The sequence below is a fragment of the Falco rusticolus genome, chromosome 10, assembly GCF_015220075.1.
Source record: "Falco rusticolus isolate bFalRus1 chromosome 10, bFalRus1.pri, whole genome shotgun sequence".
NCBI lineage: Eukaryota > Metazoa > Chordata > Aves > Falconiformes > Falconidae > Falco > Falco rusticolus.
In genome coordinates this window covers 20,472,203-20,492,012 of record NC_051196.1, presented here as the reverse complement: position 1 = coordinate 20,492,012, position 19,810 = coordinate 20,472,203, and the positions used below count along the sequence as shown (strand labels likewise).

At 56.2% G+C, this 19,810-nt stretch overlaps 2 protein-coding genes across 7 annotated transcripts; one reads left to right on the top strand and one right to left on the bottom strand.

The window, feature by feature from the left end:
* Positions 1–1,655: 1,655 nt before the first annotated feature.
* On the top strand, positions 1,656–16,045 carry PGGHG (protein-glucosylgalactosylhydroxylysine glucosidase). Of its 6 annotated transcripts, none has more exons than XM_037401621.1 (14): positions 1,656–2,046; positions 4,280–4,549; positions 5,052–5,262; positions 5,804–6,239; positions 7,345–7,464; positions 7,659–7,790; positions 8,116–8,227; positions 9,433–9,505; positions 10,011–10,147; positions 10,944–11,077; positions 11,349–11,444; positions 11,931–12,028; positions 14,887–15,101; positions 15,195–16,045. In XM_037401621.1, the coding sequence occupies exons 2-14, from the start codon at positions 4,297–4,299 to the stop codon at positions 15,257–15,259; spliced, it is 2,082 nt and encodes a 693-aa protein (XP_037257518.1). In that variant the 5' UTR covers positions 1,656–2,046; positions 4,280–4,296; the 3' UTR covers positions 15,260–16,045. The 6 variants fall into 6 exon arrangements, with proteins under 6 accessions (XP_037257518.1, XP_037257517.1, XP_037257516.1 ...); XM_037401620.1 differs by lacking the exon at positions 1,656–2,046 and adding an exon at positions 2,074–3,197; XM_037401619.1 differs by lacking the exon at positions 1,656–2,046 and adding an exon at positions 2,074–3,838.
* A 1,255-nt stretch (positions 16,046–17,300) lies between these two features.
* IFITM5 (interferon induced transmembrane protein 5) lies at positions 17,301–18,795 on the bottom strand. Its single transcript, XM_037402891.1, has 2 exons — positions 18,581–18,795; positions 17,301–17,893 (listed from the first exon to the last, which is right to left on the bottom strand). The coding sequence occupies exons 1-2, from the start codon at positions 18,749–18,751 to the stop codon at positions 17,675–17,677; spliced, it is 390 nt and encodes a 129-aa protein (XP_037258788.1). The 5' UTR covers positions 18,752–18,795; the 3' UTR covers positions 17,301–17,674.
* Positions 18,796–19,810: the final 1,015 nt, after the last annotated feature.

The window sequence follows — 19,810 nt, the reverse complement described above, 5'->3', positions numbered from 1 at the left end:
AGCATTTTAGGGTGTGAAGGAGAGGGCAGTGTTCCTGTGCCTGGGGCCCTTCCTGAGAACCTCCCTAGGAACCTTTTGCTCCCTAAACTCCCCATCTGTGGCAGATGCTTGCGATGAGGAGTGGTGCTGGGATTAAGGGGGTGACAGCAAGAGTGGCCACACTGGTGCTGGGCAACTGTGACAGGTTCTGCTGTTTTTGATGAACAGTAGGAGAATAATCCTGTTGTTGGGAAGTAAAGCCTTGCAAATTTTGTTCTAACAGGAGCCAAGTGAAAGGACCAATTAAAGTCCTTGAGAAACTGGAGAAACAGCTGGTGGTAAAGGACAGATGTAGTTAATGGATTTCCCCTGAAATTACCAGGGAAACTTGTCTGTGCCCTGACTTACGCAGAGAAAATCGTCCTGTGCAGATGAATAAAAAGAAAAAAGCCTCGAGAAACCCTCCGTTCTTGTCACAGCGCGATGGGCTACTTTGAAAAAGCTACATCAGGGTTCGAGGAGGTTTTGGTTTGCTGTGAGAAAGGCCTTTTCTGAAAAGGAGTATTTCAGTATTCCCGTCATGGAGCAAAGGAAGCCAAGTGAGTGTCTGCGGGGTCGGCGGGGGGAGTGCCGGCTGCTGGGGGCTCTTGCGCCCAGAGCCTTCCCCAGGGGGTCTCCGCGCTGGCAGGCTGTGTGTACCTGCCCCTGCCGCAGGCTCACCATGCCTGGACCAGCCAACGGTCGTGAATATTAAAGACTAAATTAAACTTGCTGTGGTAAGGTATGGGTTTAAATCCTCGAATATGAAAGGAGCAGAGCTGGGAGCAAATGTTAATGGTTGGGCTCTGCCCTTCGCTGCCCATCGGGATTGCTGCAAGGCACCTCTATCTGCAGCGACAGGGCTGCTCCAGCCAGGCTCTGCTCTGCGGGGAGCATCTGCCTCCTCGGCTGCTCGCCCGGGAGCTGGTGAGCAGAAGACCAGGAGCAGCTGGCACAGGAGAGCTCTTTGACCCTTTTCACCCCTTGTTTTGGTAGGGAAGGCGTACAGCAGCTCTTTCTTAACCAGCCACCCTTGCTGCTGCTTCTCCTTTTCCTCAGCTTCTTCCCTGCGTGTTTTCTGGTAGGAACACTGTTCCCAGACACATTACGCGTGCTCATGGAAAACCCGCCCTTTGCTCCTGTTCCGCACGGCTGGACCCAGAGGTAGGACAAACAACACTGCCTTTGGCTGTGCCCTCTGTCTGTTCCCTACAAGCTCATGCCATTGTTTCCAGCGCGGTCTCTGGTTCAGGTTCCTCCTGACTGACTGCTGTCCCCGCTCTCTCTGGGGCTGGCAGTGGTGGGCTTGAGGCTGAATCTGGAGGGGCTCGTCCTGCCTCGCTCAGGAGCAAGCGGTGAGGAGCCTTCACCTTCCCCAGGCAGCAGCCAGCAGGGAGCCGTGGTGCCGTTCACTGCTGCTGGACCAAGGAAACACATTTTTGCTTCCTTAATGCTGATGGCAGCTTTGCTCGAGTCAGACACTGGCTTTTCTGCGGATTTGCAGAGAACAGATGTATAATATCTATCCTGTAAAGGTTGGATTGTTCAATAAGATAATCCCCCTCTCAGGGTGCCGGCAGTGGGTTGGTCAGAGACGCAGCATCTGGCTGCAGTGCTCAGTGTCCCCCTGCCCGTGGGGACAGCACCGCAGGTCTCCCTGCTGAGGGACGTTTGTCTCTGCAAGGACCAAAGCTGCTGCATGGGGTGGGATGGAGAAACTGCTGCTGTGATGCCCCTCTGACACGTCATGGATACAGGCAGCGCTTGATGGGGCTGAGAAGGGAACCTCGAGGATTCTCCTGCTGCAGGAGCGTGGAGGCTGAGCACGAGCTGGGGCTGCCCCACATGCGGGCTGAGCTCAGGGGTGGCCCATGGCATGTGGGGGGAGCAGGGAAGGCTTTGAGGTGCAAGAGACATAGGGTCAAGAGACAGGCGGACCTGGGAGCCTCCATCTTGTAGTGAGCATTGACAAGTGAGCTGGAGGCATGTCTGGGATCTGGGGGGAATACCCATCCATTTAGACCCAGGGTAATTTGCTTTTTTTTTTTTCCTTTTTTTTTTTTTTTCCTTCCCTTCTACTCCCCTGAGACTGGGTTTGTAACTCCTGTGCTGCCCTGTGCTGATGGGGGGTGGAAGTGTCTCTGTGGGGGCTACCACCTCCTGTGCCGAAGGGCACGGGCATGCTGTGGGGCTGGTCAGGCCGCTGCTTTCAGCTCTTGTGGGATCTGCAGTTTGCTCACCTGTGACACGGGGCAGCAGAGGCTTCACTGGGGTCAGGGACCCGCGTGCCCTGCTGTGGCTGCTGGCTGCCCTGGGGATTTGGCTGGTCAAACGCGGTCACAGATCTCTCTGGAGAGCAGTGCTCCAGCCAGGCGAGAGCCCAGGCATGGCCAGGCTGGGGCAAGGAGCCTGCTGGGGACGTGTGCCACGGCCAGGGCAGTGTGGCCCTGGCACAGCCCAGCCTGGGGAGGGTGGGCTCCTCTGTGCATGGTGGCAGTGCCCTGGGGACAGCTTAGTAAAATGCTGCTTGGTCTGTAACTGGCCTTCAGAAGTGCACAGAGACACATGGGGTGGGGAGAAGTGGGGCTGGGTGCCAGCAGTGCCCCTGCGGCACGGGCTGTCGGGGTGGGATGCTTGCTGGCACCCGTGCCGTGCCCAGAAACGTGTGCGGCGGTGGGGTCTCGGGCAGGGAGCCAGGGAAGGCACCCGAAACTGAAGCCTGGACCTGTTCCCTCCGAGAGCTGGCAAGGAGAAGGGTTAAAGCATGGCCTGGGGCAAAGGTTGGTTATAGTGCATGGTTCTTTCTGTGAGGTGCTTTGCTGGAGTGCTTTTTCTGTCTGCTTTGCTGGAGAGCAGCCACAGCCCCTCGCCGGGGCCCTGCGGCATGCCTCGGGCAGCTCGTAGGCCAGTCCTAGCAGCCTGAGGTTTCCTCTCTCCATTCCTCCTTCCTCAGAGCACGAGGCAGCCCTGGGACCTCCGTGCTCCCCACTGTGGGCAGTGTCATCTCAGCAAACACCTGCACATCAGGACTTACTTGTATTATTTTTTTTTTAAGGAGGGAGGGAAAAAAGTTATTTCCTTCCTTCTTTCTCGGTGGGGTGACTTCCGTCCTTCTCGCTGCGAGAGCCCGACAGCCACCCCCGCCGCAGCCGGCGTTCGCACTCAGCCCCGGACCAAAGGCAAGGTCTTGTTCTCTGACCCCCCATTAGGGTTTGGCTCTTGGTTTTGATCTTCCTGGAGGCAGGAGCAGGGGGTTTATCGCAATTCAGTCTCCAGCGTCGCCTGGCGTGAGGAAGCGGAGCCGGCCCGAGTGCTGCCAGCAGCTGGCTGCGGCCAGGGAGGGACTTTGGGGACAGTCAGCCTGGGCTGGGCGCTCTGGCCACGCTTGTGCGGCCCCGGTGGGCTTGCAGCTCTGCCCGGGGAGTTCTTGGTGCCTTGTTTTACCCTCTGTATTATTCTGGAGCTTAGCATTGCCAGGCGCCAGCTACAGCTCCCTTCTGTACAGCTCTGTTTGTATGTGTCTATAGCTATACATATCTTTAATATATACTTATATGTATGTTTACATGTTATATATAAATATATAAAAAGATATCTATACAGATCTGTATTTTTATATATGTATAAATGAAATAAAAGGCTCCTATCCTAGTAAGCCAGTAGCTGAAGCTGAGCTAAACATGTGAGTGAGAAGCAGCATCGGGTGCAGCGAGCTGGGCGATGGGGAGCCACTGAGGCCGCAGAAGGGCATTTGACAGTGTCCCAGAACAGCACTGGGAGGAAAGGGGGGAAGGTGGCTGCGTTGTATTGGAAGAAACTGGTGAGCCTCTGTCACGGAGGAGAAGAGGGAAGGAAGTTGGAGAAGTGATGTAGCCAGTGGGTGGGTGAGGTTTGGGCGAGCTGGGGGGAGCCTTGCTGGGCTGGGAGGCAGCTGGAGCCAAGGGGGAGCGAGGGGGGCTGCAAAGGGGGAAATGAGCCCAGGTGGGGGAGAGCTGCCCAGGCACTGTGGGGGAGGCTGCAATGGAGGGTGCTGGTAGAGGTGCCGGTGGAGACCAGACGGGAAGCTAAAAGAAACACAGACCCTAGGAACATAGCGAGGCAGGTGAGCTGCCAGCCTTGGTGGTGAGCAGGGTGGTCCAGGAAGGTTTTGGAGAGAGAGGCAGCTTGCAGCCCCTGCTTTGGGCTGGTGTCAAACTGCCACGCTCAGCCTGCTCCGGCTTGGTCCGTTCGCCACTTGCCCCAGACTCTTGTTGTTCTGCAGCTCGGCTTGGTTCAGAAATGGCCGATGGCAAGGAGGACCCCGCTGTGTTCACCTCTGCCTCTCTGCCCTCGGACCCACGGCTGCTGGCGACGGTGACCAACGCTTACCTGGGCACCCGCGTGTACCGGGACATCCTCCACGTCAACGGCGTGTACAACGGGGCGGTGGGAGACACGCACCGTGCTGACGTCCCCAGCCCCCTCAACGTCAGGATGGTGGTGCCTGCTGCGGACAGCCCGGCAGAGACCTTCGCCTTGGACACCCGGACGGGTGAGCAGCCGAGTGCGGGCGGGCACCTCCCTGTCCTGCCGCCTCTGGACCTTCAGAATCTGGAGCATCCACCGCTCTTCTGTCCCGCTGCTGGTGACCCCCTTCTAGAGTTTAAAGTCTCTTTGCCTGGGTTGCCTCTTCCACAAGGTCACATCTGTCTTCTCCCCATTTTATGTTCACCTGCGGGGTGGTGTTCTTCCAAAGTTGTGTTGGAGCGAGTGGAATAAGAGCGACTTTCAGACTGTATCTCAATCCCTGTTGGAGCCAAGCTTGGAAAACACAGTTTAGTCATGAAGCCTGATGAAACATTCTACAGCATAGATCTCTGTGGCTTGGCCAGATTCAGTGTGTTAACAGTCAAAAAGCTCTGTTTGCATTTGGACCTGGGAAAAGGTGGTTCCTTTGCCAGCGAGAGCCAGTAGATAGGGCTGAAATGGGAGCCTGGGGCAGAACATCGGGACCTGAGGGTTCAAAAGGCTGATGGCTCATATTGTGCTCACAGGAACCTTCAGCCACGTGCTTCAGTCAACAGACTATGCAGCCACCCAACAGATCTACGCTCACCATTCCCTCATCCACTTGATGGCCTTCAGCATCACCATCCAGCGATCAGCTCACGTCACCCGACCCATCACGGTCCAGCTCCAGACTCCTTTTGTGACAAAGAGCCAGGACCTGGACCTGAGCCAAGGACCAGACTTCCAGGGAGCACAGTGAGTTTGGGTGACGGGGGCACCCTGCCCTGAATACACCCTTCGTGGGCTGTTGCGTGCTGCCCTGCTCACCGTTAGGAAGTAAATTGCAAAGTAAGATTAGAGCAAGACTGAAATACTAAGTAGTGTGGAGGCTTGTGCAAACCTGCTTCTTCCAGGCAGGTATATAAAATGTTAGGTATTGAAATGTTTTTATTAGTTGCAACTCCAGAATAATTACATGTAAAAGAGCACCAAAGGCCACAGGGACTAGATGTGATGACAAAGAAATGAGTGTGGGGAAGACAGTGAGTCTGGGGGAGGTGACCTCTGGAAGTGGCTTCCTGGGGCTGGGGACCAACGGCAAGGAGTGTCGCTCACCCGTGCTTTGAGGGTGGGACGGCAGCTGAGTTGAAGCGTGGGGACAAGGAAGCTTCCGCCCTAGGTGGGACAGGAGCCTGGTGCTCGACTGCCAGTGGGAGGTCCCCTCTGCATGAGTGGACATGCATGGAGTCCCACCTGCTCCGCTTTCCCTTCACCTGTCTCTTGCTGCCTCCCACAGCTACGTCTACGGGAAGACGCTGGTTCCTGAGGTGGAGGGGGGACCTCGTCCCACAGTTCACATGCTCTGGACACCGGTGCCGCAAGCCTTGACGTTGCATGGGGAGGAGCGGGAGCAATCCTGGGAGTTCCTGACGGCCGTGGCTGAGAGCGAAGAGGAGGTGAAGAAGAGCTACAGTGAAGGGCTGGCCCTTATCGCTGCTGGCTCCCTGCACTCCTCCCATGCCCAGGCATGGGCCACGCTGTGGCAAGGCTGCTGCATCGACCTGGACGGACCTCTGCCTTTGAGGCAGGCCCTCTATGGCTGTCTCTACTACCTGCTGAGTGCCATCCCACCCCGTGGGAGCCCGGGATTCCTCTTCCATGGCATCAGCCCTGGCGGCTTGTCCAACGGCACTCAGGGCGAGGACTACTGGGGCCATGTCTTCTGGGACCAGGTGGGTGGAAGCCATGGCAACCTGGGGGCTTTGCACGGTGACTGGGGTGGAGAAGAGTCAACAGGAGGTTGGCGGGAGCTTCCTCCTTACTCCCAAGTAGGGGCACCTTGGCACCAGCCCCTTGCTGGCGAGCATCCTCCTGCTCCTTTTGTACCGGCGACCCAGACTCAGCTCAATTCCTGTAGTTGCTTATCTGGGTTGTCCTCTAACTCGAAAGCAAATTGCCTAAATCAAGGCTAGATGCCTGGGGCTGCTGCGTAGCTGATGGGGGCAAGGGGTCGAGAGAGACCCCACCACAGGGCAGCCCCCTTCCCCAGGCTGAGGGCTGGGGCTGAGGTGGTTGGGGTCACTCCCCCAAGGGGGCTGCAGTGACTAGCTTGGAGCACGGCCACCAACTTTTAGCTATTTAAACCAAAGCAAGCTGAAACCTGCCCTTCTTCCAGCTTCAGCAGGCTTCAGGCATCAGCGAGCCCTGTTGTGTCCAAACCACTGAAAAAACCCAGAATTGTTTTCCACGATGGGCACATTTTAAACGTAGGATTGGTTGTGCTCAATAAGCTGGCTGGGCTGGGTGGCTTTGCCCCTGCCAGAAGCTCAGAACTGCTCTCGGGGCAGCCACGCTGAATGTGTGCACATCTCTGTGGCTGAATGGTGATGGCATGGCGTGGGCAGGAGACGCTGCTGCATGGTGTTGAAGCTCCTGTGCTAAATCTGGTCTGGTCTTTTCAGTGGGCAAGGGCTTTTCAGTCCTGAAGAGCTTGTGTGTTTGCTTCCTGGTGACACATGTGGTTTTGACCTTCTCCAGAGCCTCTGGCTTTGGAGGACCCACGCATCCCTTCTCTTGCTGGATGGGAGGTCCTGCTGAGATCACCCCAGTGAGGTACCCAAGAGCAGCAGGCATGGGCAGAAACAGTCCCTCATGGATTTATCCCTTTTAATGACCCCACAGTCATTAAAATTACAAAATAGTTACCACCTTTAAGTAGTAGCAAAATCACGGTCAGAGCATTTGGGATGGGGGCGGACTTGAAGAGTGAAACTGGTGGGAGCGTTTGGGTGCCCCACCAGCCAGTCCCACCGCCTTGCCTTGCTTGGATGTTTGCAGGACACCTGGATGTTCCCGAACATTTTGCTGTTTTATCCTGAAGCTGCCCGAGCCATCCTGGAGTACCGGATTCGCACGCTGGAAGGAGCCTTACACAACGCGCAGGAGCAAGGCTACAAGGTGGGGACAGAGGTGTTGGGCTGAGGGCAACGCCACCCAGCCACTGGCAGCCAGGAGGACAGCTGGGCTTGGCTCTTCCTCTCTGGCTCTAGTTTTAGCCAGGGGCTGTGAGCAGGGCATGGCCCGCAGGTGGTGGACCAGGGAGAGCATCTCAAGATGCTGTGCTCAGCTGCGTCATGGGTGTCTCCTGGCAGGGTGCTAAGTTCCCGTGGGAGAGTGCAGCCACTGGCCGGGAAGTCTGTCCTGAGGACATCTATGGAGCCCAAGAAATCCATGTCACTGGGGATGTTTTGATGGCCTTTGAGCAGTATTACTGCACCACGCAGGTAAAGGGAGCATGTGCCACCTGGATGGCCTGCTGGCAAGGTCTGCAGGGCATCTGGTGGTGATCACTGTCCCTTCCCAGAGAAACTGCTGCTATCTGCTCCTGTCAGAACTGCCGGTAGCGCCCCAGGGTCCCTTCTTCAGCCCTGCCTCCTCTGTCCTTCTCCTCTTGGGCGGCTCAGCATCCTGTTGGCTCAATCCAGGCCAGTTTTCTGACATTTTCTCCTGCTACATCCATCTCCTTAGATCTGCTGTCCTCCTGCTGAGTTTGGGTCTGGTTGAGTCTCCCTCACATCCCTGTTTTTCTCTGGCTTTGGCTCCATCCAGGACCAGAAGCTGTTCAGGGAGGACGGAGGCTGGAAGCTGGTGGGTGCTGTGGCTCAGTACTGGTGCAGCAGGATGGAGTGGAGCAAGGAGGAGCAGTGCTACCACATCAAAGGTACTTCTGCAGCTGCCAGACCTGTTTGTAGAGAAGGGGTTTGCGAGCAGAGGCTCGGAGTCCCTCCAGCCAGACCCGGATGGGAGTGCACTGGCTCTTCAGATTCCTGCCCTCTGGAACATCTCATAGATGATATTTGTGTCTGTGTGAATATGTAACCAGATGTTCAGCTCTCTTCCAGTGGCACAGTATCAGTTGTTTCTTCTCTCAGCCCCTTGCCACTCACAGGGCATCTCTAGAAGTCTCCTTCCATGGTGGTACGAGCTGATGCCACAAGCAGAAGTGCCTTCAGACCTGCTGTTGTGACTGGTGGCACTTAGAGAAGGCAGAGTGCAAGGGCTTGGGAGAGGAAGGAGTTTTCTAAGTGTTTTCTAAGAGACCTGAATTTAAGTCCTCCAGGAGACTGCAGGAGTTTAATCCCTTGAAGGACATCTGGTGCTGTTGGTGCCAAACGAGCCCAACTGCTGGTGTGTCTGGCAGGGCAGAGGGTGCCTCCGCAGGCAGCCGTCACGTAAACCAGTGCAAGTTAATGCTGATGGCTGCTTCTGAAAACGGATGCCAAGGGGGAAGAGAAGTGAGGGAGATGTGTTTGTGGAAAGGGTCTGGAGGAGAAGGCTGGGTTAGAGTGAAGGGGTCTGTGTGAAACTGGGGTGGTCAGAGCTGGAAGAGCCCTTGGGTTTGCTGCCCTTGGAGCAAAGGTCCTTGGAGGTATCCCCGGTGCCCACAGGGGAGTCACATATTTAAATGCCTATTTTCACATTTCTCTTGGGAAGTGGCCATCTCTCCTCCTGGGGACAATCTGCACAAAAGCAGCAAAGGAGGGAGCTGAGCTTCTAGAGAGGGAAAGGTTTAATGACTTGATCAACTTGATGGAATGACTTGAAAGAATTAGTGACTTGAAGGTCACCTTGCCTGTGATGTGAGGGGGATGCCCTCAGGCTGAGGTACCTGCTGCTCGTCAGCCACAGCCATACGCTGGGTTGTTTCTCCTTCACAAGCAGCACCGCTCGTGTTCTCTGCTAAGCATTGCACCCAGGTCTCTGTGGGATCCCACCAGCAGCAGAGGGGCAGCACCTTGGCACAGGGACCCCCGGCGCTGCAGCGGGGGTGTCCCCCTCTCGTGCTGCTTCCCTGAGGATGAGCACCAAGCCATGCCAGACCTGGGGTGTGCTGCGGTGTGAAGTGTCCCCTTCCTCTTCCTCCAGGTGTCATGCCCCCGGATGAGTACCATCACCAGGTTGATAACTCTGCGTACACCAACGCCGTGGCACAGCGGAGGTAACACGCGTGCGTTCTCGAAGCCTGGCCCATCTTCTCTTCTTTTCTGCCCAGCTGTCTGGCAGGGATAGGAGGCAGCAGGGCTCCAGCATGGGATGTGCCTTTCCTCCCCTCGCATGCCTCTGTCCGAGAGGGTCTCCTTCGCCAGCCTTCACCATCAGCGGAAGGGAGTAGGTGGTCCCATGGCTCCATCTGGCCTGGTTCATGTGGCCACATGAGAGCAAGGAGTCTCGCTTCACAGGAGGGCTTCTCTCCCTGCCTTTAGTGAGGTGTCTGTGCAACTACACAGCTGGAGACATCTAAAGCTAGAGGAACGGACTCCCGACTCCAGCGATGAAAGCTGTTACCCCAAGCTTAAACTCTGACCTGTGTGCTTTCAGAGTAGTTGCTGCTTTGCAGTTACGGCTCAATTAGTCCTTTCTCTTCCCTTTCTTCTCTTCCCGGCTCTGAGGGGGGGACAGGCACCCGTGCCTGATGGAGAGCACTGTTCCTTGCTGCTTTTCAGCTTAAACTTTGCAGCTGATGTTGCTCGGGACTTCTTGATCCCTGTGCCAGAGGAGTGGGTGGACTGTGCCCAGAAAGTCAAAGTGCCCTTTGATGCGGAGAAGAAATATCATCCCGAGTACGACGGTTACAGCCCAGGTGAGCGGAGAGGCAGCAGCCAACCCCTGAGTTGGCCACTGCTCACTCTTTGTAAGTCTGCGAGAAGTGGGGACCCTGACTGCTCCAGACACAGGAAGCGTGGCTGGGGGGTTGGCTGGAGTAAGAATCCCCAGCATTGCTCCCCAGGTGCAGCATTTAGGCTTTCCACACTGGCAAATGGGCTTGTAGAAGTTTTTCCTGCCTCTTAGTGGCTCTTTTATCATTAGTGGGCTCATAAAATTAGAAAATTTGGGAGCGTGGAGAGTAGGAAGAGACTTTTAGCCCTGGGCTGCGGTTGCTGTGGTTGCTATGAACCCACTGCTGACAGTTAGGTCTGTCTTTCCAAGGCCAAGGGCCGCGTGTTGCCCATCCAGAGCTCCCTGGCCCTCTAGAAGTGGAAGGACCAGTTCCAGTGGTAATGCCTGCCCAGTTAAGTGCCCCTTTTCCCATAGTTAGGGGCAGGGTAGCCTGGATGCACGGGATCCTGGGAGCTATTCCTTCACGCCTGGAGCTCAGGTGATGCCAGGCTGGATGCCATCACGTTAGGGCTGTGCCAGCATCCCGCCTCAACACAGCAGCAAGGACAAACCATAAGCTGCTGCTCTGGTCTGCCTGTAGCAAGGCAGCAATGAGTTGTCCTCCCTGCAGGTCCACTGCCTTCCCCCTGCTGGTGTGGCATTTGTTGTTCTAAGCTGATGATTCTGTGAGAGGTTTGTTCCCCATGTGAGTAAACAGAGCATCAGCCAGCCAGTTGTTCCTGGCTGGCATACGTGGTCTGACCAGCTCCTTTCCCCAGGTGAGCCTGTGAAACAAGCTGACGTTGTCTTGCTTGGGTTCCCGCTGATGCACCCCATGAGCTCTGAAGTCCGGAGAAATGACCTGGAGATGTATGAGCCCGTCACTGAGCTGGATGGGCCAGCCATGACCTGGGTAAGGAAAGGGGGAAAGCCGAAGCTGGGATTCATCCCCGAGGTGGTTGTTTCCATCCAAGTTAGGGACCACCAGCCCCGTCAGCAGACACGATTTGTCAGACCTGCTTTAAATTCTAAGGGAGTGTGAGGAGTGCGGAGCTAGAGGAGTGCACCAAAGGTGTCGGTCCTGGGTCAGAAGGATGCTGGCGGTGGGGTCCCTCAGAAGCTTTTGCTGCATTGCTGCCCCTGGGGAGCAGCAGCAGGTGAAAGGCTGTTTCTCTCTCTGGCAGAGCATGTTTGCGGTGGGCTGGCTGGAGCTGAAGGAGGTCCAGAGAGCCCAGAGCCAACTGAACAAGTGTTTCAGCAACATCACGGAGCCCTTCAAGGTTAGCTGCATGGTGTGGGTGCTTCCCTGTGACAAACGCCTCTTGCTTTTATCTTGCCTGCTCCCAAGTAGGTTGTGTCACACTGAGAGGCATCGCTTGGGCTGCAGCCCATGCTGACGGCACTTGTGGTCACCAGGTGATTATTACATTGGGCTTGGTGGTTGCACGCTCCATCTCCTCTCTGTGTGCTTCCAAAGAGCAGTGAGGAGGCGTCTGATTCCTATCAGGCAACACAAAGCCATGGGTCGCTGTCGTACACCCTCTAGGCTTCCTTCTGCCTAGGAATGGGAAGGGGCATGGAGATGGTGCTATTCAGGGACGCATCAAAGCCCACCCACCACCTCATGCCGGGATGGGCAGCAAGGCATGGTCATTGCAGCACCCCAGATAGGTGACAGTGACGATGATAAGCGTGTTCAACCCCTCAAAACTGCGTGAAGAGTCCCAGTGCAACTGTTGAGTCATTTATTTCTCTTGCTGGAGCAGATCTGGGTGGAGAACTCAGACGGGTCGGGAGCTGTGAACTTCTTGACAGGGATGGGTGGATTCCTGCAAGCTGTCCTCTTTGGCTACACAGGGTTCAGGTGAGACCTATCTTATGTTGCATTTAATTTCTAAGCAACTACATATCACTTGAAACCTTACTGTTCATCTGCAGCAATGTGGTTTTACTCATGAAAAAGTCAAGGAACTTGCAGCATCCAGAATATCCTGCCAAGCTCCCAGCAGGCAATGACAAACAGGAGCGTTAATGTTCCTGGATGAACTGGGAACAGTTAGTCACTGGTGGGGAAGAGGGTGGAGATATCAGAAATGACAAGTTTTGGTTTGTTCCTCCTCCAGCTGCGTCAGTGTTAAAGCCATTGGCTTCAAAAGGCAGCATGGCAAGGCCAGTGCCGGTCTCTCCGGCACTGGCTGACACCCCCGGTGAAGAGGGACATCCCTGATTCCGGGGTTGTGGCTAGCCCACATCATTTTGATGCCTGCATGCCAGAACCACGTCCCGACCTGCCTGCTCCATAGGTGGCTGTTGCTTTGGTTTCTTCACCAAGTGTGGATGAAGCTTAGGGACGATGACCCACCAAATACGTGGGCCGTTTGGCTCAGTAGTTGCAGAGAAAAGTCCCTACAGTCACCCTGCAGGCAAACAGAAGTCTGCTTCTAACGACACCTTATAGGCTGTAGGCTTCTTAAGGGGACTGCTGTAAACAGAGACCCCACACCGAGCTGCTGCAGGTGTGTTCCCGCTGTAAAGACTGGAAAAGGATTTGGAACAGGGAAGCGGCTCTTTCCGTGTCACTTGATGAGTTAGTGGCGCGTTTGGGAAGCTGAATGCCATTTGCTAAGTCTGTCCTCTGGCTCAGCCATAACATCCCCTGCCTCCCTCGGATGTGGTGTGGAAAGACCCTCTGCATCCCCCCAAAGCCATCTGCCATGCGTGCGGCGCTGCAGACCTCTGCAGAGGAGCGTGCCCAGCCGGCATCGCCATGGCATCAAAATACCTTAGAACAACCATTACGCTGCTGATGTAATTTCAAAGCTGTGTCTCTTATCCAAAGCAGTCCGGTGGTTTCTACCCTGAAGCAACAGTCTCCTGAGCATATTCTTAGTTTAACTGAGGATGGATCAAACTGACAACCCTTTTGGTTTCCAGCGAAACCTTTTAGCACTAACTCTGTGGTTTTACTCTGTGTGTGTGGCCAGAAGTTGCCGAGAAACCCACTGGTTTCTTGGTGGAGCTGGGCGTGAGCTGCGGTATTCCCAGCTGAAAACCTCAATCCCAGCTTTCGCGAAGCCCGACGGTCCTCAGATGCTCCTTGCGTGTTGGGCCGGGCCCTCCCAGCACAGGCTCAAGCCACAGGCTTTGGGGCTCCAGCCAAGCTCCTGCAGATGTTGAGGTGACATTTATGTGTCCCTCCAGGTCACGCTCTTGCCTTGCCCATGGTACGCGGTGGATCCTGCCTCACGCTGCCCTGCTGCTGAGGCTCTCCACTGTCTTGAGCCTCTCCTGAGTTCCCTCCAGCCCACTGAGTCCTCTCCACATGTTAGGGAGTGATGGGCAAGAGCTCTCATGTCAAGATTTGAGTAGGAGATAACAGTGACTGTTGTCTTTCCTCATCCAAAGCCCAAACGCACCAGCGGGCTCTGTTTGACCCTGGGTAAGGGCTTGCAGAAAGGATTCAAGCTGTTTTCTTGATTTTTGTATCTTGATCTGTATACGTGAAGGAGCACATACAGCAGTGCTGAATCTAAGTCCTTTCAAACCAGTGAAGGTGGGAGCTGATGTGGGTTGCCCAAGGTCACCTTGCCAACCCACTTCGGTCACAGCTTGGGCAAGTGAAAACCAAGCTGTGTGGCCACATCTTCGTTGACATGGCAAATTACAGAGAGGGTCAGCACTAGTGGTCAGGTGTGTCTCATGATTCAGTTGAGCGGCACCTCCAGGAGCATCCCCACCAGGTGTGAGGTGAGCTCCCATAATCTCCTCACCACCGTGGTACAGCTTGCCGAGGAACGGCAGGTGAGAACAAATACCTGCTGCGAGGTATTTGGGCTGAAGCTGAGTGTCCATCCTAAACATCCCAGCTACCGCCATCTCCTGAGCTGCTCATGTGGCTGGGACAGAGTGCCATGCGTGGCCCACGGCCTGTGCTGTAGGTTGGTGTGACCAGATTTCAATGGCAATTCCTGCCTGGGATCCACGGCCACCTCTGCTCCTTCCCATGCCCCATTCCCCTCCCTGTCTCTGAGCAGGGCGCTCCTGAAGTTTAGCCAGCATCGCTGCTGCTGAAGCCAACCTCTGAACCGGAGTGGGGAGCTGAGCTGTCTTGGAAGAAAAAAAAAATAAAATTTTTTGCTCTTTCTTGTTAAAAAAATAAAATCCAACCTAATGGAAAGCACAGAGCCCAAGTAAGGGACTGGAAAGGGGGACAGGAATGGCCTCAGGTGCCAGGCTGTGAAATCACAGCCCAAGTAGCTCTTCACCAGATGCTTCATCCGTGTGCTCAGGGTTTGCCTGGAGATCCTTGGGATGCATCACGGACACTCTGCCCAGAGATGCATGGCATAACGGGGGAGGCCTCCGGGATGTGTGAGGCTGGGCTGCAGAGGGTCTTTCCACACCACATCTGAGGGAGGCAGGGGATGTTAGGGCTGAGCCAGAGGACAGACTTAGCAAATGGCATTCAGCTTCCCAAACGCGCCACTAACTCATCAAGTGACACGGAAAGAGCCGCTTCCCTGTTCCAAATCCTTTTCCAGTCTTTACAGCGGGAACACACCTGCAGCAGCTCGATGTGGGGTGGAGGACACAGGGTCTCTGTTTACAGCAGTCCCCTTAAGAAGCCTGAAGCCTATAAGGTGCCATAGGGATAGGGGGAGGTGGCTGACCGCTTGGTAGCTACCCTCTGTCCCCACCACTGATGTGCTCCTGCCTTTCCAGGATCACCCGCTCCAGCCTCCGCTTCAACCCTGCCTTTCCTGATGACATCAACAAGTTGAAAGTCACTGGTGTCTCCTACTTTGGCAATAAACTGAAGTTCATCATCACCAAAGAAGTGATCAGGATCAAAGTGACTGAGTACGCCCGGGAGCCTCCAGCACCTCCCCTGGAAGCTGTGCTGGAGGAGTCAGGGCAGCGGTTTCCCCTGTGGGAAGGTAAGGTGTCATCACCTGGGACTGCTTCCTAAAAATAGACAATTTGGGGGAGAAACCGTTCCCGTATCTCACACAGGTTGGGTTTTGTTGTAGGACAGAGCATCTCCTTCCCCACGGCGGCTGGCTGGATTCAGAGGTCATCCACCGAGACATTTTAAACCTTGGTTGATCTGGGATTTACGCCCCCCGCCCCCCGCCCCGAGGCAGCAGAAACCAGCTGAAGAGTGGATGTCTGCAGAGGGGGAGGGGGAAGGTGGAGGTCCCAGGCTGTGCCATAAACCCTTTGCCCCCATGGGACCACATGCTGTCTGCATGGCCCTGGGGCGGGGTGGTGGGCTCAGGGCTGTCACTGTGGCTGCGGTGGCAGCAGCTCCCGGTGGTGCTGAGCATCCTCGTCTGTGCCAGGGGGCAGTGAGCCCCCTGACTCCCCTTCATGTGCCTTCAGTATCTCTCGCTTAGCAGAGGAGGTGAAATAAAGCCTGAAAGCGACTGTTTTAAATGCATTATCTAAACACTCATGACTTGTTTCTGCTTTCTATATCTGTGTATAAACAGATATAGGATGACCCTAGCTGAATGGATCCGTATTTAGTCCAGCCCGTACGTGTGCTGACTCCCAGCTACTCCAACACGTCCCGGCTTGGTCCTTGCCTTCTCCTGCCTGCCTGCATCACTCCGGGGGCTCACAGGGCGGTGGAGGCTCCACCAGCGCTGCCCGCCACGTCATGTCTCTGCCAGCCAGCACAGAGGAGGATCCCTCTGCAGCAGCCTCTGGGGTGTTGGTATGCCAAGCAGCTGGGACCCCCAAATCCTGCTGATCCTCGCAAGGAGAAACTCTGCAAAGGCAGCGTGGCAGGGCGGACAGAAGTAAGGCTGGAGCCGAGTGTTATTTTGGCACTAATGTCAGTCACAAAATACACAGCCAAGAGCATTTTAACCCCGTTCGGGCAGCACGTAGCTCTTTTTCTTTTATTTGGTGTATAACATCCCTGTCGTGTTTTTAAGCCCTTACATACATTATCATCTCTCTTTTCAAGCAGTTTTGGAGTTAAAGCCCTTCTAACTTGACGTTTGAAGGGCTGTAGGAAGCCCAGGCATCAGTTATCATTAAAATTATGTCAGATGATGACAAGTGCAGCATTTTTCTGGGGTCTAAGCAGAGCTCTCCTCCAGCTAAGCAGCCTCAAGGTGAGCAAAGACCTGCCGTAAATTTGCTTAAGGCATTTTCCGTGTCCTAGGAAGCCCCAAGGGGAGAAGGGGAAGGGCTGCACCCCTGTATTCCTGCAAACAGGAGGCACGACACCAGCTCTGCACCTCGCAGCATCCTCCCCTCCCGCACCCCCCTTCCTGGGGCCGTTTTGCTGCTGTGTTTCCCAGCTCCATGGCTTTGCTAGAGCAGACATGGGCCAAAGCGAGGGGATGTCGAAGCCACCCTTGCCAGGGTCTGTCCTCTCTGAGCAAACCCCAGGAATCTCGGCTGAATCCCACGGAGTTTATAAAAAGCCTTGCGGCTGCTCCCTGCCGCAGGCAGCATGTGGGAACGCTTAGGGAAGAAGGCGAAGCAACTCCCCTGCCTTATAATTACGCTGGCTCCCTGTCAGACTTTGTCAAAAGTCACTCAACCCTTAATTAGCAGCAGTTCTTGGCAGCAGGGCAGGACAAACGGGACCCCTCCATCCCCTCACCCACGGTACAGCCCTGTGGACTGCACCTGGGTTTGGATTTTGGTGGGGCTGAGGATAAAGCCCAGCTCTGAGCCAGGTCTCGGGTGGCACGGAAAGGGATCCCCCTCCTCCACAAAAAGGGATCCTTTTAATCCAGCTGTCAAAATGAGCTGGCTCTGGACGAGGGAGGGCAATAGTGAGGGACAGCACAGAGCAGTGGGGTGGCATCCTGTGCTTATCTCCTCTGTCCCTGCTGGGGGGTCTCTGCTTTACTGCAATGAGTTTGCAAGTCTCAGCTCACCTTGGAGGAGATGACATCTCATCTGCTTGAGCGTGTCCCCCCCGGGACCGAGGCACTTCTCTGCTTCTTTGGCTTCTGGCTAGTTTAGGCTGGGTGGCTCCAAGGGTCACAGAGATTATTGCTCTTCTTGGCTGCAAAGAGCCTCTTCAGAGCAAAACCGATGTATTTATATTGTCCCTTTAGCACCCCCACTGCACTACACACACGCACGCAGAAGACTCACAATGTGTGAAATGGTTTAATGATTTAAATAGTAATCACCGATGCTGTGATCCACACAGGATAAAGGGAATTTAAAAAAAAACCACACAGGGTAAACAAAAATAATAGAGCTGCCCCAAGAAAGGTGGCTGGGAGCCAGGGTCAGGCACCGTAGGGCTGGGGGTGCCAGACCAGCCAGGGGAGGGTGAGGGGGTATGCAGCAGGGCAGGAGGCCTGTGGGCTACGTCCCCTCCAACCACGCACTGCCTGGTGGCTGTGAGAGCTTGTGGACGTGGCTGTGGGTGGCAGGGATGGGGAGTGGCTGGGTTACGCTGGACCAGTGGGTTTTTTGAGCAGGGGGGCCACCAGCGATACCAAGGAGTTTCAACAAGCCCTTCGCCCACTGGTCACTTGTCCTCCTCGTTGCTCCCACTGAACTGGTAGGTGAAGAAGCCAGCAGACTCCTGGGCGAGCTTGGAGAGGTGGATGACGCCCGTGATGACCAGGGCAGCGAGCAGCAGCGGCAGCACCACGCTCCCCGCCAATGCCAGGGCGTTGTAGCACCTGGCCTTGGCACTGAAGCGCCGAGCAGCTTCCACGTCCCCGGCCGCTTTCCGGTCCCGCGCCTGCAACAGCCGAGAGACGGGCAGCAGTGCCTGGGCAGCCCGCAGCCCCCTGCCCTGCCTCCCCCCGCAGCCCCCTGCCCTGCCTCCCCCCGCAGCCCCCTGCCCTGCCTCCCCCCCGCAGCCTGCAGTCTGGTCCCCTGGTCAGTGTCAAGGGGGTTGCTCTCCATCCGCCCCAGGCTGCCCACCAGCTCCCTGTGCTCCTGCCCCGCTCCGGCCCCGCTTGCTTTGCCGCTGGGATTTTCCTCCCGGCTTCTCTCATAGCCTCACTGGCTTCAGCCCCATTTTTCCACCCTGGTCCAGCCCCGCTGGAGCTGCTCCTGCCAGAGGGCAGGTGGAGGGGCTGGGGGCATCGTGCTCCCCCAGCACCTTCTAGGCAGCAGCAGTTGGTCCTCCGGCAGCAGCAGGAGGCTGTATTTATTCAGGGAGTCTCACAGCTTCATTAACAGGCGGCAGGAAAAGCGTGGGGGCTTTACCAAGAGATGGTGTCACCTGCAGCCAGCCTCTTGAGGATGTTGGGCTCTTGTCCCCCACCCCAGCCCTCCCAGGCAGCCATTTCAGACACTCTGTGTCTCCTTGGGAAGTCCATCCCTTGGCATCATCCCTGGGTGATGATCATCAGGGGGGCACAGGGAAGGCTCCCAGGTGACCCCGAACATTCAGCCTCATTTCCCCACTCGGTGCCCGTACCTTGACGGAGAAGGCAAGCGCCACGAAGCCAAGGCAGCAGAAGTTCATGTAGATGGTGTTGAAGATGGACCAGATGAGGTGGTCGCGGGGCAGCGGGGAGGTGGTGGGAGATGGCTCCCGCTTGTGGGACGGCATGGGCAGGTAGTCCTCCTGTGGGTAGGAGGTGTCCATGGCCACGGAGAGAGGCACCACGCAGCTCTCCGGCTCCACCAGCCTGGCTGTGGGAGTGGGGCAGGGCAGCCCCTTTATATAGTTCCTGTCTACGGCATGGCCTCGTCTCCTCTATATATAAACCTGAGAAATTACAGCCCTCCCAGGGCTGTGGTCATCAGACGTCTTGGCTGGGAGCTAGGAGAAACAAACTTGGTTTTGGAGCCCACTGGCTTTTTATATCCAGCCTTCCTCCCGCGATGAGGAGCACTGACGGCTCCAGCGACGCTGAGTGCTCGGGGAGGACCATTGGGATGGAGCCATGGGGGGGACTTTGAAACCAAGCGACCATCACCCCAAGAGGCCAATAAGTGACAGACCCTCGGTGCCAGGATCCCTCAGTGCCCTGGCCCACACCAGTACTTCCAGCCTAATCCCTCTGGGGGGGCTTGGCTGGGAGGACTCCTTGTTACAGCACACTTGGGCTGCCAGATGATTAAATGTCAGCTCGGCAGGAGGTGGCTGGGGGCTCGCTCGGGCTGTGGGAGGAGAGCCGGACCCACTGCGTGGCCCAGGTCCCCCTTCCCAAAGCACCGAAGGAGCACGGGTGGCCCTTGGACTGTGGCTTTGCTGGGGACATCAGGTGTGGAGTGGTGTCAGGGGGTTGGATGTGGCAGGAGGGAGTGGGGGTAAGGATGGGGAGCGAGGCAGGGATGGGGTGGTTTGAGGCAGGCTGGGGCAGAGTGGGACAAGATGGGACAGGAAGATATGGGATTAGGGAGCCCTGATGTGGGGGCAGGCAGCAGGCAGGACCCCTGAGCCAGGCAGGGCGGTGGTGGGATGGGGTTGCCTTTCCCCTGGCCTTAATGGAGAAGATGAGCGTGATGAAGCCCAGGCAGAAGGGGTTGCAGAATGTGGTGCTGAAGAAGGAACAGAGCACAAAGCCCTGGGGGCTGGGGATGGGCTCTGGCTGAGCACAAGAGGTGATGGTGGGGCTAAAGGCAGTGTGGGAGGACCCCTGCCCCGTTCCTGCCTTAGGGCTCTGTGTTGATGCTGATGGGCTGGGATGCTAGACGGCAG

Excerpts from the sequence above, each read along its gene's own strand:
- PGGHG (XM_037401621.1), top strand. The coding sequence starts at position 4,297 with ATGGCCGATGGCAAGGAGGACCCCGCTGTGTTCACCTCTGCCTCTCTG. Across the intron at positions 10,148-10,943 it reads GTACGACGGTTACAGCCCAG|GTGAGCCTGTGAAACAAGCT; the intron begins GTGAGCGGAGAG and ends TCCTTTCCCCAG. Across the intron at positions 11,445-11,930 it reads ACATCACGGAGCCCTTCAAG|ATCTGGGTGGAGAACTCAGA; the intron begins GTTAGCTGCATG and ends TTGCTGGAGCAG.
- IFITM5 (XM_037402891.1), bottom strand. The coding sequence starts at position 18,751 with ATGGACACCTCCTACCCACAGGAGGACTACCTGCCCATGCCGTCCCAC. Across the intron at positions 17,894-18,580 it reads CGCTTGCCTTCTCCGTCAAG|GCGCGGGACCGGAAAGCGGC; the intron begins GTACGGGCACCG and ends CGGCTGTTGCAG.